A 14,963-nucleotide genomic window follows, 5' to 3' on the forward strand; every position below is an offset into this window, starting at 1 on the left:
AAAAGTAAGAACAGACATGCTAATTGCTTAAGAATCTTAAAACACAAGATAATCTCGAGATAATTGAGATATTTACCTATTATTTATATATTACAGCTAAATTTGATACATAAACCAGAAATAATAAAAAATACAATTTTTTCGATTTTTGACGTTTTAATTTATTTCAGAGGCATACAATAGATGAATCTTAAATGAACTGTTGTACAACCATGACATATATACTACTCAAGTTACCAATCTTATATCTTATACTTCTATATCTAACGACGAAATTCAAAATGTTTGCTTATACTGCACTGAATGTTAAAACCACATATTGAAACTTCCAATTTTTTTAAATACAATTTTTATTTAAATAGTTTTTTAATGTGAAAGTATATTTTATTTAGATCGAAATGCCGGGTAACTCTTTAGGGCGTAGATCATCTACGAATCCCGTAAGGATATCTTCGTTTGATAGGGAAGATAAAAGTTTCATGCGGACAGAATCGAGAAAAACACAAACATTAAAACCAAAGATTTTCTCAAATGAAAATTCTCATATACCAAGGCCTCGAATGCGAGCTTCTTCGTGTGATAGAATAAGTATTAGGGGATCGGTATTAAAAACAACAGGTGAAAGTTTAAAATGTCCTTTTTTCTATTTTAAATATAACAAATATAAATATAAATCTAAATATAAATATAAATGTTTATTACTATTTTTATAGCTAAAACTCCACTTCGTCAAGTACCGACAACTCCAAAGACACCAATAACAAATGCTAGCAAACCTGCTGGTCTTCTTACAGTAGGAAGTTCAAGCAAAATTCATGCAGGACTTCCAACAGGACGTAGGTCTTTATCAGCTGACCGCGCTAGCAATATTGGTGCTAAAGGTCCTAGAAAAGATACAAGACCATTAACCGACAAAACATATCAGGCTCATATGCTTAGTAAAATTGATAACTTTTTAGCTATAAATCATTGTTCTTCTATGATTAATAGCAATGGAAGCTTAAAACCTGTTACCTTAAAAATGTTTGTTGAAGTCTCTGGATATTTAATAAAAATATTGGACATTAAACAAATTCTTACAATCACAAATTATGTAGAGGAATTGCCAAAAGTTGCAAAAAAACTCCACTATCCAGGAATTATTAATAAATCTTGGTTAAAAACTGCTAATGCTATGCATTCTTGGCCAAATGTTTTGGGCTGGATATGTTGGCTAGTAGAAATTTGTGAAATAAGGGAAATAGCTTTTACAAAGTATAATTTAGAGAACCTACCATTTGTAGGGAATCAAATAAACTCAGTAATTAATAAAAATACTTTTTTCTCAATGCTAAATTTTTATAATGCCTGGAATGATGAGAAACTGGATGAGGAGGCGTTAATGATCGAAAAATATTTACAAGAAATTGAAGAACAGCAAGGTGTAAACGAAGAAGACTTGAATATTGCACGTTCTGAGCTAGAGGAAGAAATGCTTAAATTACAAGCAGCTGAAACAAATTCAAATAAAATAGATGAAGAAGTAAAACATTTACAGGAAGTACTTTCATCTTTACAGAATGATGAAAAAATGCAACTGAGTGATATCAGTGCAAAAGAGGAATATATTAAAAAAATCAATTTTGAAGCAGATCAAATAAAAGTTGAGTGCAATGTATTGAGTGAACAAATTTGTTTACAAGACACACAGCATAATGAGTTACTTTCTATTATTAAGCAGCAACCAATGTCTAAGACAGAAAGAGATCAAATTTTAAATAAATGTACAGAAATTCAGGATTACATGCACCAGTTTGATGAATATTTACAAGAGATACAAAAAGAAATATACACTATGGACATTAAATTAGCATCTATTAATAATAATTTAACTAAGGCAATTCTAACATATAATAAAGAAATATTTATGCATCTTAGTGGGGATCTGGGTGTGAATCTAGAGGAGTTAAAGATGCCAGAGAAAGGTATATTGCAACCTGAAATTATGGAAGTATTAAGTACTAAAGCTAATTTAATAAATGATTTGAAAGAATTGTTGAGATCTCAAATTAATGAAAAAGAATGTTTGTTAGAATCAAATACTAATGAATTAGAGAATCTTCAAGAGAGAATAAAAATTCTAGAAGATGAAAGTAATGATGTTGCCAGTAAGATTAAAGAAAAGAAAAGTCTTATAAGTAAAATCAAAGCTGATGCTAAGCATGAAGAAACAAAATTAAGGGAACAAATAAAAAATTTGCAAAATGACATCAGAGAAGTTCAAGGTTTGATGCCAAATACACAACAACTTGCTGCAGAGTTAGAGGAAGCATCAGATAAACTGGATGCAGCTCAAAGAAGAAAAGCGTATATAGAGGAATCTGCCAAATTATTTTTTGACAAATTTTATGAGATTTTAAGTGAACATAGGAATAAGCTTGTCAGTATATTAAAGAAACATAATAAATGATGTAGAGTATGTAATTTTTATTGTAATTAATAATCTAGGTTGCAATATTTTCAATATAATTTTTATATAATAACTTAATTGTACAAATAAGTGTATTATTACAAATTAACTATTAAATATTATACTAAAAGTTAAAAAACGAATTGCGTATATCATGTATCCAAAAATATTTAATTATATGTGTAATTATGTACAAATTGAATCACTATTCCATATTGCTGTAAAAATAAAAATTTATATTGATAATTTTACATTTGACTTCACTTTTTTGAGAACGCTACATCTACATAAATATAAGAAAAACATGGTACACTACCAAGATAATATATGTACTTAAGTTATATTTACTTGAATTGTAACATAGAAACAGAAAACCCTTAAATTGTTTTGAGACGCGCGTCTGTATGCTTTTAATATGTTTTATATACAAGAAGCAAGAATTTAAAAGACTGCAATTTCATATTTGGAGTCGATTTTAAATATATAAAGTATAAAGTATTTATTAAATTATATGAGATAAATTATTTTAAAACTAAAGAAAATATATTAGATATTTTTATTATATTTTTTTGCATAATAAGTACAGCGATAAAATAATTGTTCAAAATTATTCAATCATACAAGATGGTGTACACATCGTAAACGCCTAGATAAGTACGCTGGCGAATATTATAATATATTATGGTATGTTGTTCGATGTATAATGTGAATGTATTCTTTAAAATATTAGGTTAGATGAATTATGTCTATGGTTGGTGGAAATCGATTTACAAGTTTAAATATTTGTTTGGTATAAAAAAAAAAAAAAAAAAAAAAAAAATACATTTTTCTACCATTTTATTATAATGAGTAGCAAAATGAGCTCTGCTAGGAAAGCTGTTGCTACCCGCAGTAACAAAAATACAGTGGAAAGTAACCACCATTTGGTAACTAAAAATTGAAATATTTTTATAGTTACAGGTTTTCTTGTCATATAAATTCTAGCCATATAATATATTTGTAGCCTACTTCTGAATTATCTTATGATTGTAATAAAGTGTTAGAAATAATTGTGAAAACCAAGGGCCGTAAACGTACATCAACTATGGTTAGCAGTAGCCCAACTAGTCACAAAGTTGAAGAAAAAAAGAAACCTGGTCATAGTGGTGATCAAAACTGGGGTAGGGTGTTTAGAGAACAAAATAAAGCTGTTATGAAACAAGAGGCAATGAGAACACCAGGTTCAAAATCATCAAAACATGGTAATGACACTAAGGAGACTAAGAAACATTTTCTAAATCATCAGAAACTAGATGTTAGTATTAATTTTTATATTTATATTTCTCTAAATATGCATAAAATTATTCATAAGTTAATTTAAAAACGCTTCTTTTTGTAGCACAAATTTTTAGATGAAATTCCTGTCAAGCAATCAACTTCTCAGAAAAGAATAGAAGAACATATAAAATCTACACCATACACTACAAATCCATCAAGTACATCAATACCAAGCACTGTGGAATCTGTCATAGTTTATGACAGAGGAGTACAATGTGATGGAGTATCTGATTACTCTGATGACAAATTTGGTGTGTTCAACCCGGTTCATACATTACATTTTTTAATAAAGGAATTAGAACACTTAGTTAAAGATGATAAAGCTAATAAAATTCTTGCTGATATGGAGCAAGTAGTATTTAGAATACCAATTGAACCCAGTAAACCACCTATAGTGGTATGTTTATTAAGAATAAGTGAATAGATAATACTGAAAATTTTGAATATTGAAATGGAATTATTTGCAGCAGGATTTAGAAGCTAAATTAGAAACAACTAGACAAATGAATTCTATGTATGAAGCATTACGCGAGGAGAGAGATTCTTTACTGCGGTATGTTTAGTATTAGAAACATATTGTAACAACTTTATGCATTATATTTATATAATCTGTTCTTAAATTAGACAAGTTCATGAACAACAATTGCTATTAAATGAAGCTCAAAAAAGGCAGTTAGATTTAGAAGTAATTGAAAAAACATTAAAACAAGAATTAGATAAAGCAATAAAAGCTATTCAAGCTAGAGATAAAACAATAACCGAATTAACAGAAGAGATGAAGAATTATGAATCTTCTCAAAAAATTGTAGCAGAGTTAAGAACGAATCTCGCTGAACAAACTGAACGTGTAAGACAATTGAATTCAGAGGTGAAATATTTAACATTGGAAAAAGATAAATTTTCAGTTTTGTCATCATACAAACATTCGTTATTAATCGAACATCTTAATGAAATCAAGTTAGTTGAAGCATTACTTAATTTCAATCTAATTTAATAATGTTATAAGGCAATCATATTTACATTTTACATCGTAGGAAGGTTCAACATTTCATTGCAGACCAATTAAAAGATATTTATATTCACGAAGATAATTCGAATCCACAAATTCCAATTGTTCATGGACGTCGTGCATGTTCATCGCCTACTTCCACCTCTTCTCATGATTCCAATATACGTACCTCTTGGCACGATATATCTGATGTTTCTTTATCTACAGTGGATCATGATCCATCCAAAATTAAACACGTACAAGGTTTTCTGCATAAATCAAATAAAATACCAGTCTTTCCAGAAACTCAAATTGAGAACCTAGAAAATAAACAAATCAAGGATGTTCAAGAACCTTCGATTGAAGATTCTGCCAATTTAGAATTTATTAGTTTACCTGCTGGAGAAGCTTCACTTACTCTTTTACCTTCTTATAAAGACCTGGGTTGTACAGAAGTTAGCCAATATGGTAAATATATTTGATATGTACATATTATATATATCATAATATTTTACGAATCTAATATCTTTCTTTTCAGTTAATCAAGGGAAAGATGATGTAGTAACATTTAGTAATAAAAAGAACGATAATTTACCAAATTTTAAAGATACGAATAAAATATCATCATCGGAACATTTAGATTTGTCCAACAAAAAGGCTCATGAGAAAGAGACTAATCTACAAGAATTAAATAGAATTAAAAAGTCTATGGAGTCAAATAAAGGACAAAGTCCGCCTCATAATTTAATAGGGTCTAATATAACAGAACAATTTCAGAATATAGTTGAAGATATAAGGATGCAAAGTAAAATGCCAGTTAACATACCAAGTCCACTAAGGAGTTATCCTCATCCAGAATGGAGCGATAGTACTTTACCCACTATCAGTACTGCTTCGGATATAAATGTGATATAACTCAATAATTCTTAAATTTATATTAAATATTTTGCAAGAAAAATGCAATCTTATTATCCAATTAAATTATTTTTTATCCAAGAAATTGATTTTAAAAAATGTAAAAATTATACTTTTATATTTTCAACGATATAAGAATATATTTTTAAATAATAATTTACACATAGAAGATATACATATTATAAATTATATTAATTTCTAACTCAAATTTTTTGCACTAGTATATATATACATATAAATTTAGTTTAGAAATATAAATAAAGTTTGTACAAAACAATATATAATTTAAAAAAAAATTGGTTTTGAATATTAATTATATTATTGTTTTAAAAGAGCATGTAATTTAGAAGTTATGTGCATTAATTGTACATAAGTTAAAAGACTCTTATAGGGTGATAGTGACATTAATACCAAAGCACATATTACGGTATTTTTAATTTTCCACTGGGAAACAAATAAAATTGAGTTTTGTAATTGAACGTGGTGTGTAAGATAACTTAAGACTGGATATTCCTGGAGAATAATCGATAATTTAATGAATAGTTTTAATAAATAAAATGAGATATTTGCTTGTAATAAAGAATACGTGTGTTATTGTTCACATTTCCACTTTGCTCAATATTAAAAAGAATTACAAGGATGTAATATAAATATGACATGAAAAACCAGGTGTATATATATATATATTTTTTATCACATATGTATATATACAAGTAAAGTATAATACTTATATTTTGTAAGTCTTAATAGGATTAAAAGGGAACATTTTAGTACACGTAAAACATTCATCAATTTTGCACAAAGACGTTTTTAAGTACATATACATGTTTCCCAGTAAGCGTGTATATGTGTACTCTCTCTTCACGAAAAATTCGATCTCTTTTTTTTTTATGGTTATTTTCTTTTCTAGGGACCGAGAAACGTTCATTCGCTAACAACTATCGTAATACGAACACAGTCCTAACATTCGATGCGTGTAAAATAAGTTTAACGTTATCTTCGAGACGAACAAGACTGTCTTCGCATTTGAACGACTTCGATGAAGATTGTGATAAAATGTGAAATATTAAAAATGTTTATTTATACGCGTGAAATATTACGAAGGAACTTTCCTCAAATAAATTTCAAAAACGGAATTTCATCCCACATTTTTGTTACACATTTTTGTTCTTCTTGTTCAAAATCATGAAAAGTTACAAATTCGAAATTTTACAATTTGTATTCTCGCGCCATTTTCCCATCCTCCTATCAGATTCAAAATACGCTGAATTTGAAAACGATGCGAAACGCTTGCGCCCCCGAGGAAGATTCCTTCGTATTTACGCGATATCGAAAGATTAAAGTTCCCTTGTCGGATACGTATACTTTCACGTACAGGTCAGTACGGTTGTCCTTACGGCATACTCGAGATATTTTTAAAAACATAAATTATTTTTTAACGTTTTCTCAATGGTCTTCGTAATTAATCTTAGAAATAGTACTTTTAACTCATAATACAAAAGTTCTTACTCTAAGAAGAATATAGAAATTGAAGATTGACATTAGTAACAACTCTCGAATGAAACTTGCGGGAAAATTCGAAACATCTGATCGATATCTCGAATGGTATTTTTTACAGTGAGAGGGAAGTGCATAGAATCCATCATGGTTGCCGTAATTCGAAAATTTTCGTCGACGTACATAAATACTTGGGTTCGTATATATTTTATTATTTGTCGTACGAAATTACCAATATCCCGGTAATAATCTACGATACATCACGAATCACAAATGTTTCGTTATTTTTACGTATTGATATCGTAATGACTCTGAGGTATTACGTACGTTCGTAATTTAAGAAAAATCGACATTCTTCGAACGATCATTCCGAATGCATCTCGGGAAATATATTGTATTTTCAAATCTTATTCGATATTATAAACGAAATTTTTCGTTAATTCCACTTTGTAATCGATAATCCCTGTAGGAGATCATGGAATTAAGTAATCGACGCCGATTGCCAATTAAATAAGCATTACAACAGTTCCAAAGAGAAAAAAAGAACACGAAGTAAATAAAGAACCGTTCGAATTTGGCGCTTTTCTAATTGGATATCGGCGGTATTACATCGAAGGTTGTCACACGTGCTGTTTATTTTTGACGTTCAAATGGTTGATCAGTTTGGCATAACGCGACTTCAAAATAATACATTTTTAAACGTTCAGTTGGCAACGTACGATTTTTCGGTGACGCATCAGAGTCGAACTTCATACGAAAATCTATTTTATCGGTTTAAATACGGTCTTTTCGTTATAATGAAATAGATTGTGGTTAAAGTATCAAGTGTGTATAAATAAGACATTAAGAAACATCAAGTACACGGAGAAAGTGTATTTTATGAAAGTTTCCTTCATAGGTGTAAGATTCGTAAGCGAGTAAATAAATGAAAAAAGCTACGCTCTTGAATAATCACATTGCCAACCAGATTTCGGGAATCGGTTTACTTCGACTACGATCATCGAAGGGTGAGTAACAAGAAAAGTATTCAACAATTAGATTGATTTGCAATTAACAGCACATTGAAAACCTTCACATATTACATGTGTGTATACGTGTGTGAGATGTCTGATGTGTTATGTATGTATGTCTGTATATATAATAATATATAGCTATCTTAAATACATATGTACATCCCTTTTTTTTTTACGAAGTTAATGACTTAATGTATGAGATTTATTTTTTGGTACCGATCGGTTCTTCGTTTTTTGATTTTCATTGAAAATTATATATGAATTATATACGAGAGCTGCGTATGTTAGAACTAAAGATTCGTGCAACAGATGGAGCATAAGACAGTAGTATCTGGACAGACCGTTTTCAGACCGTTTCATTTAGACGTCTTCGCAGTTTTATTTGAAACAAAAACACGTTAGACGATATTCTTTCTTTTTACGAGCAAATAAACGAACAGTTGCAAAATCTTTATCGAAATGTAGCACACGGTAAGATCACATAAATGTCTTTGTGTATGTGTTATGCATGCACACACGCAGGTGTACACGCGTGTGTATATGTGTATAGGTGTGAAACGTCGACATTATACAATAATATCACTAGCGTAGACTGTCGTATCGTTTATAATTGCATATATTACAATAGACGATCGAGTCGAGTAGAAATCGTAAATCTCGTGAGTCGATTAAAATGAATTCCTATCCGACTTTGTCTCAATTAATCCTACTTAAATAGTCTCAACTATGAATATGCTCAGATATCGGAAGTGATAGTGGGCTGTTGTAAAAATAAAAATTTAACATTTGTCATCTTGAGGTTGCGTATGGAAGGACATGTTTTATTGTTTATTGTACGTTATATACTGCTTTGTTCGGTGTAAAAATATAAAGCATTTCGATTACAGACTTCGTATGTATGGGCGTTGCCATTGTTACCGAGTAATCGGCAGTTATTACGATAATCTCTTTCTCGTATTTTCTTTGATGCAGGTTTACACCAATGTAAAATTATCAAAATAAATGTAAATAGTTAGAAACAAATTTTATAGTTGGAAATTCGGGGAAAAAATAAGAGCATTTAGAAAATAATGAAGAAAAGAAAAAGGAACATATACTCTGTTTCTCATTCAACCTTTAAACCGAAATTTTATGCTCTATTCTCTAACGATGACATTATTTATTGCACATTGCAATTGGCAATAAGTAGTGTTATCGATATTCCTACCAATTTTTTAAATCTTCAGTTTAGAGGTTATCTGTGGCTCATCTCCCCGTTAAATACACTTCGTAAAGCATCGTTTGAGAAAATTACATACATGCAACGGAAAGAAAAACGAGCGAAACAAGGTTCAATTAAGATAGCATTGTATGTGTGTATCATACGGAATTAGTCGGTCAGTTAAAGCGCAATGATATCGGAAGAAAATATCAAAACGGATTAACAGCTACATACAAAAGAGCAAACGAAGGGAACGGTGAGTTGGTGCAAACCAGCTTCAAGAAACAGTCTCTAGCTCTCTCGTTCACCTAACAATGGCCCAGGCTATGGAGTTAATAATTGCTTTTACGTGGCAATGATAACAATATGCGTGTATAACAAATGTACTTAGAAACGGTTTCACTTGTGCTATTACTGCTCTCTGGCGATAAAAATCAGACATCATTGTTCAACTGCTGGCTCGTAACAAGGGCTTTGAGGGGGAGAGTTTGTTCTGCTCTTTGCTGCGAGTTTAAACACTATACACTTCCTTGATTGTGCGCCTAAAACATGGCGTACGGACTCGCGAACAACGTGGACCGGTCACGGTCCGTCAGGCGCGCAACAAGACACGCATTCATCAACTATATTCACTATTCTTCTCTTTTTTTTCTCATCGTTTTTCTTTTTTTTTGTATCTTTGTTATTTCGTTTTGTCCTTTTGTTTTCTAATCCGAAGAACGTTCGTGTTTCTCGTATTGTAAAATTAACGAACCTGTGGTCCTGTATATATACACTAGTGATTCCCATTTTTTTTTTTTTTTATTTCTTTAAAGTGCTTCTTTTTTTGTGTGTTGTTGCGTATACCAGGAGAGATCCGAGCAATATAGTATCGTGATTAACATCGACGCATAAATAAAGTTTTCTTTATTCTTTACCAAATATTAATTTTCTTCTCGATAGACTTGGTCTCGAAATCGTATTATTCTCGATATTCTTACCGGGTATCTCGAGGCAAATGTCTTGTAAATTATTGTTTGATCAACTATGTGAAATTTGAAGAACTAGAGAGGAATTTTTCTTTTCTTGTTTCTGTATTAATATAGGACTAGAAAAAAGAGAAGAAATTTAATAAATCTGCGTAAAATCTAAGATTATAGCATAGCCGATAATAGTTTCCTTAATATAACAGCATATACCTTGAAACACCCTGTACATTGTATACGTAATATATCTCTTTTAATTCGCCTTTCCTACTAGAGAAATGGATACGCTATAAATTTCGTAAATTTTCTTCTCCTCTTTATCTCTTTCGTATCTCGATCGATGTATCCCAATACTTTATTGCTGTACAGCGCGTATTATATTTATAGAAATATTTTTTTCCGTGCACTCTAAACCCGATTAAATCGTATTGAAACCGTGAAGACTCAGCCGCGACCCACAGACTCGAGATCCAAGAATCGATGAAAAGCTCAAGAAACAACGAGGAAAGAAAGTGAAAAAAGTCGTCGTGCGTTTAAAAGTCTGGCGGAATGGACGGCCAAACGAAAATTAGCATGTCTCGTGTGTCTTATTCGTGTTCGATACGTAAACGAGCGTATCCTAGTACATCGTAATAAATAGCAAAATTTCTATCACTAAGTTTTAGATAATAAAAATCGCCGCTAATCTTCGTTTTAGCGATCCACCCTTAACGATAATCAGTCGATGTGTTTCTTCTTCTTTCCTCTTCTCTTTTCTTTTTTTGTTCTTTTTATTTAAAACGCGCGCTCGCCCGCTCGTTTCTTTTTCTTCATTTTTTTTCTTTTGTTTGTTTTGCCTTACCTTACTAGAATTACAATAACATTTTGATTAAATGACACGTGTCGTAACGCGTGCAATCTCACGAGGGAAACCGTCTTAATTATCGAAAAAAGATGATGAACATTGTTTGCCGCGTGGAAAAGTCGAACAATCCTCGTTCAAGATAGATTTCAGGCCAGCACAGAAACAGCTCTCGGTTTATCGTACAGAGTTTTAATCGTTTTTCGGTACAGACTGACTCGAAAAACGATATAACGAAATTTTTAAATTCATCGCGCAGCTCAAACGCGAGAGAGAAAGATCTTAATAAAGTAATCGTCGGTTATTTAAATCTATATAGATTATATCTGTTAACTCTGATTATCTGTTCAATGTATAATTAAATATGGCTATGTGGTATCTCTCAGGTTCATGTATTAACGTTAATCGATCTCTCCGATTTTGAGCCTCGGAATGAATTAACTTGAAATTTCGAGCAGCATGTTCCCAATCAACCTGCAGAAAATCGAACGTTGCTGTTCTCAGGCGAAGCCTTTTACTATTGTTGGTCATTTAAGAATAATATCGAATGATCTGCGTAAAAATGATTATTTTATGTGAGCGTTCGGACGTGCCAACGGTGGCCTGGCCGATTAAGTTGGTCACTCGGTATATCTGTATACACTGTATCGATATAATTCAACGTATCAAAAATATGCTGAGAATCTTTGAAATCAGGTGTGGTAATTAGTTACGCGGCGTTTAGCCGCAGCAACGGTTCATTCTAATGAAAAATGGAAGCGTGTGTGTGCAACGAAACCGTTTCCGTCTCGCTCGAAAATCTTCTCTTCTCTCTCGGGATTGTCACTTTCTCGCGTTTGTCTTATCGATACGTTGTCGGAACGAGTTTGAAAACAGTCATTAAAATTGTAGATATTACATCTGCCATTCTTTCCTTCTTTCATACTACCTTTCTCACTTGTTCACATAAGTCACACTGAATTACGTATTCTTCGGTAGAGCGTGGAAGATGCTTGCAAAGTTCGGAGCACCTGCGCGATATTATCCTATGTACAACGCTAGCAATCGCTGTGTGTAACAAAACCTGAACAAAAAAGCGTTCACCACGATCATCCTATCTCTTTCTTTATTTCCGTTCGCGTTTCAATTGTGTTTCGCTACGACGACCCTTATATAGTAATACGTATATTTGATTTACTGTCTTTGTTTCTCCCTCTTTTTCTTTTTCTCCTTGCTCTTCGTTCCATTTTACATCCTCTTTTTTTCCGTGTATCGCTGTTGCATCGTCATTGTAACATCCACGTCATTTATTTTCTCGCCTTATAAAAATTGGACCTGGTTCCTTTTGTCTGCTACAATTCGCTAATTGCCGCGTTCTTGGCCGCGGATTTTTCAAACGATCTTACGGTCCTTCGTTTTCCGCCGTAAGATCTCATGCCACCGCACGCACGTACATGCTACGTATTAATCGACCAATGATTTATTGACGCTTTTCCTGCGATTCGTACCAATCACAATATTCTCCTATCCTATATATGGTCAACAGAACAACTTTCGAAACGGATTTAAGACAAGACGAATGCAACCCTCGGCCGGTACAACGAGATCGATTCAATGGTTAATGAATGCTCTAAGACTTTAACCTAACTATCCTGTGTGATGCTTTAATGCACGGGTTAACTTGTAACTGTATGCTGCAAGGTCTATGCGAACGATTGCCGATAAACGATAAATTCGTCGTATCATTTATCGGCGATCCGATAGCTTTCTTTCTTTTTCCTTTCAACAGACGAGACAGAGTTGCAGGCAGACAATCAGTTGTGGGATCATCGTGCGATTCGATGCTATCGGTCGAGGGTCGGTAGAGTTTTCTTTTGCTTTTTTCTTAAAAAATTCGCCACTTCGTGTCTAGCCTACGGACGAGAAAACAATTTACGGCTAAGAGAATTAACAATCGTCATTCATTAGCGTTCACGAGCCCGTTTTATACGAGAAATCCTCTCCTTCTCTTTTTATTTTTCTTTTTCTGTCAACGAAGAATCAACGGAAACGAGCAAACGTCGCGGTCCTGTCTACGCGAGCCTTTCTTCTCGTATAAAATCCTTATAAAAAACATATCGGTATAAAACGGGCTTTGCTTTCATTAAAATTCTATCCACCGTTATAATACGTGTCCGCGTTCCACCCTTTGCGAGCATTTTGTGTTTTTTCCTTTTCCATTAACTACTTGCTTTCAAGCAATTATCGTACCCTTTATCAGACTCACGAATATTCGCGTCGCGATTTTAACCGATCACACGCGACGCATTACGATATTGTTCGATTTCACTAATTTGTAGTCGCCTTCGTATTTCACCAATGTTCGTATTGCCTTCCTCTTTCGAAAAGAACGAATGAAAATGAAGTGTCTCGTAGTCGTCATTCCGTCATCGAACTTAGAGTTACAACTAATATCACTGTCCGAAATGAAGTCTCATAGTGTTCATAGCGTACATTAAATTTAGAATTATACATACAATATCACCGCAATTTATAATTATATAATTAATATCACGAAATTTCCACCTTCGACCATCTTCGTTACTAAAATTACCACCTAGAACACGATTCATCCTATATAATTCACAATAATTTTGAATAGAAGTGAAGTGTGTTACACTGATCGCTTGGTCATCGAACTTAGCGTTTAATTTCATTTAATTAGTGGTAATTTACGATTAACATCACCCCAACTTCTTAGAATTATAATTAACACTACAAATTTCCTCAGTCATTTTCATTTCACTAAAATATCGTCCAGAACTCGTTGCATCCTAACGCTTAATGATCTGGAACCAAAATGAAGCGTCTCGCAGCGATCACTCGTTCATCGAACATAGAACTATAATTAACAATATAATCATCGATAACCCAAATTTTCATCTTTAATCAACCTTCCTACCAACATATTATTCAGAATCCAGTGTATTACAATCTTCCACTATCCGCGTCATTCCAGAAAATTATATTCATTTGCGTGTTATTACGCGCATATTTATTCGCATGTCAGCGCCATTTATTTTCCATTTCCATAGCCGATAGTCCCGAACTTCATTTTTTAAGCGGCCGGTACAATTGTAGCATGGCCGCAGGCTTGTTTTCCCTCCCTCTCTATACGTGTTCATTCCACGTTACCTCCATTTAGATACGCGCATTTCGAGCGTAGTTTGAGGTCCTGCGGCACGGAGCTACCGGCGCGGAGCACAAAAACGGTCAGACTCCGATTCGAAGGTCGGCAGGCGTTTCATTGGCAGGTAGCCGGCGTGCAAGGTAAAAAACGGCTCTCGTACATAAACAGTTTGACAGACTGGGAGGGAACGAACGTGGCCGGGTACTGTGGCCCTGCGAAAACAAAGCGTATCGATCACCATGGACCTGATTGACTCGTACGTCGTATGAGCTCGGCTAACGATCCACCAAGGACAGACCTAGTCCGCTGAGATCACGACCGATTTACTGATCGTTCAGATGGAATAACTAGTTTAAAGTCGGTCGTGAAATCTTCGGGTTGTCCGTGTCGAAAATTGAAGACAGACGGAGAAAACAGACAGACATTGTCGAATAATTTTGTATTTTAATTTTTATGAAAGCTTCGTTTCGATTATTATTCGCTTCGAGAATGGCAGGAAACACGGAGGATAAGCAAAACAAAAGGTAGAAATTGTCGCTATTGCAATTTTTCAACGGATTTCCCGAAGAAAGATTTTCCACGCACGCGAAGGATAATACGGTGGTTTTATGAAACATTGGAAGAGGCAC

The 14,963-nt window shown here is 33.0% G+C and overlaps 2 protein-coding genes across 3 annotated transcripts in view; both read left to right on the forward strand.

Annotated features, from left to right (window-relative positions):
- Positions 1 to 27: 27 nt before the first annotated feature.
- On the forward strand, positions 28 to 6,252 carry LOC126927942 (uncharacterized). The gene is made up of 9 exons (XM_050743918.1): positions 28 to 618; positions 714 to 2,446; positions 3,232 to 3,375; positions 3,453 to 3,743; positions 3,828 to 4,163; positions 4,234 to 4,319; positions 4,391 to 4,723; positions 4,801 to 5,222; positions 5,293 to 6,252. The coding sequence occupies exons 1-9, from the start codon at positions 399 to 401 to the stop codon at positions 5,667 to 5,669; spliced, it is 3,942 nt and encodes a 1,313-aa protein (XP_050599875.1). The 5' UTR covers positions 28 to 398; the 3' UTR covers positions 5,670 to 6,252.
- A 1,473-nt stretch (positions 6,253 to 7,725) lies between these two features.
- Positions 7,726 to 14,963, forward strand: part of LOC126913873 (uncharacterized) — a 127,589-nt gene continuing 120,351 nt past the window's right edge. The window contains exons 1-2 of one of the 2 annotated variants that reach the window (XM_050717113.1): positions 7,726 to 7,991; positions 8,065 to 8,173. The gene's annotated coding sequence lies outside the window, so the exon portion shown is untranslated. Of the gene's footprint in view, positions 8,174 to 14,963 lie in introns of both variants that reach the window. The other variant, XM_050717111.1, reaches the window with a different exon arrangement.

The sequence above is a fragment of the Bombus affinis genome, chromosome 2 (genome assembly GCF_024516045.1).
Source record: "Bombus affinis isolate iyBomAffi1 chromosome 2, iyBomAffi1.2, whole genome shotgun sequence".
Lineage (NCBI taxonomy): Eukaryota > Metazoa > Arthropoda > Insecta > Hymenoptera > Apidae > Bombus > Bombus affinis.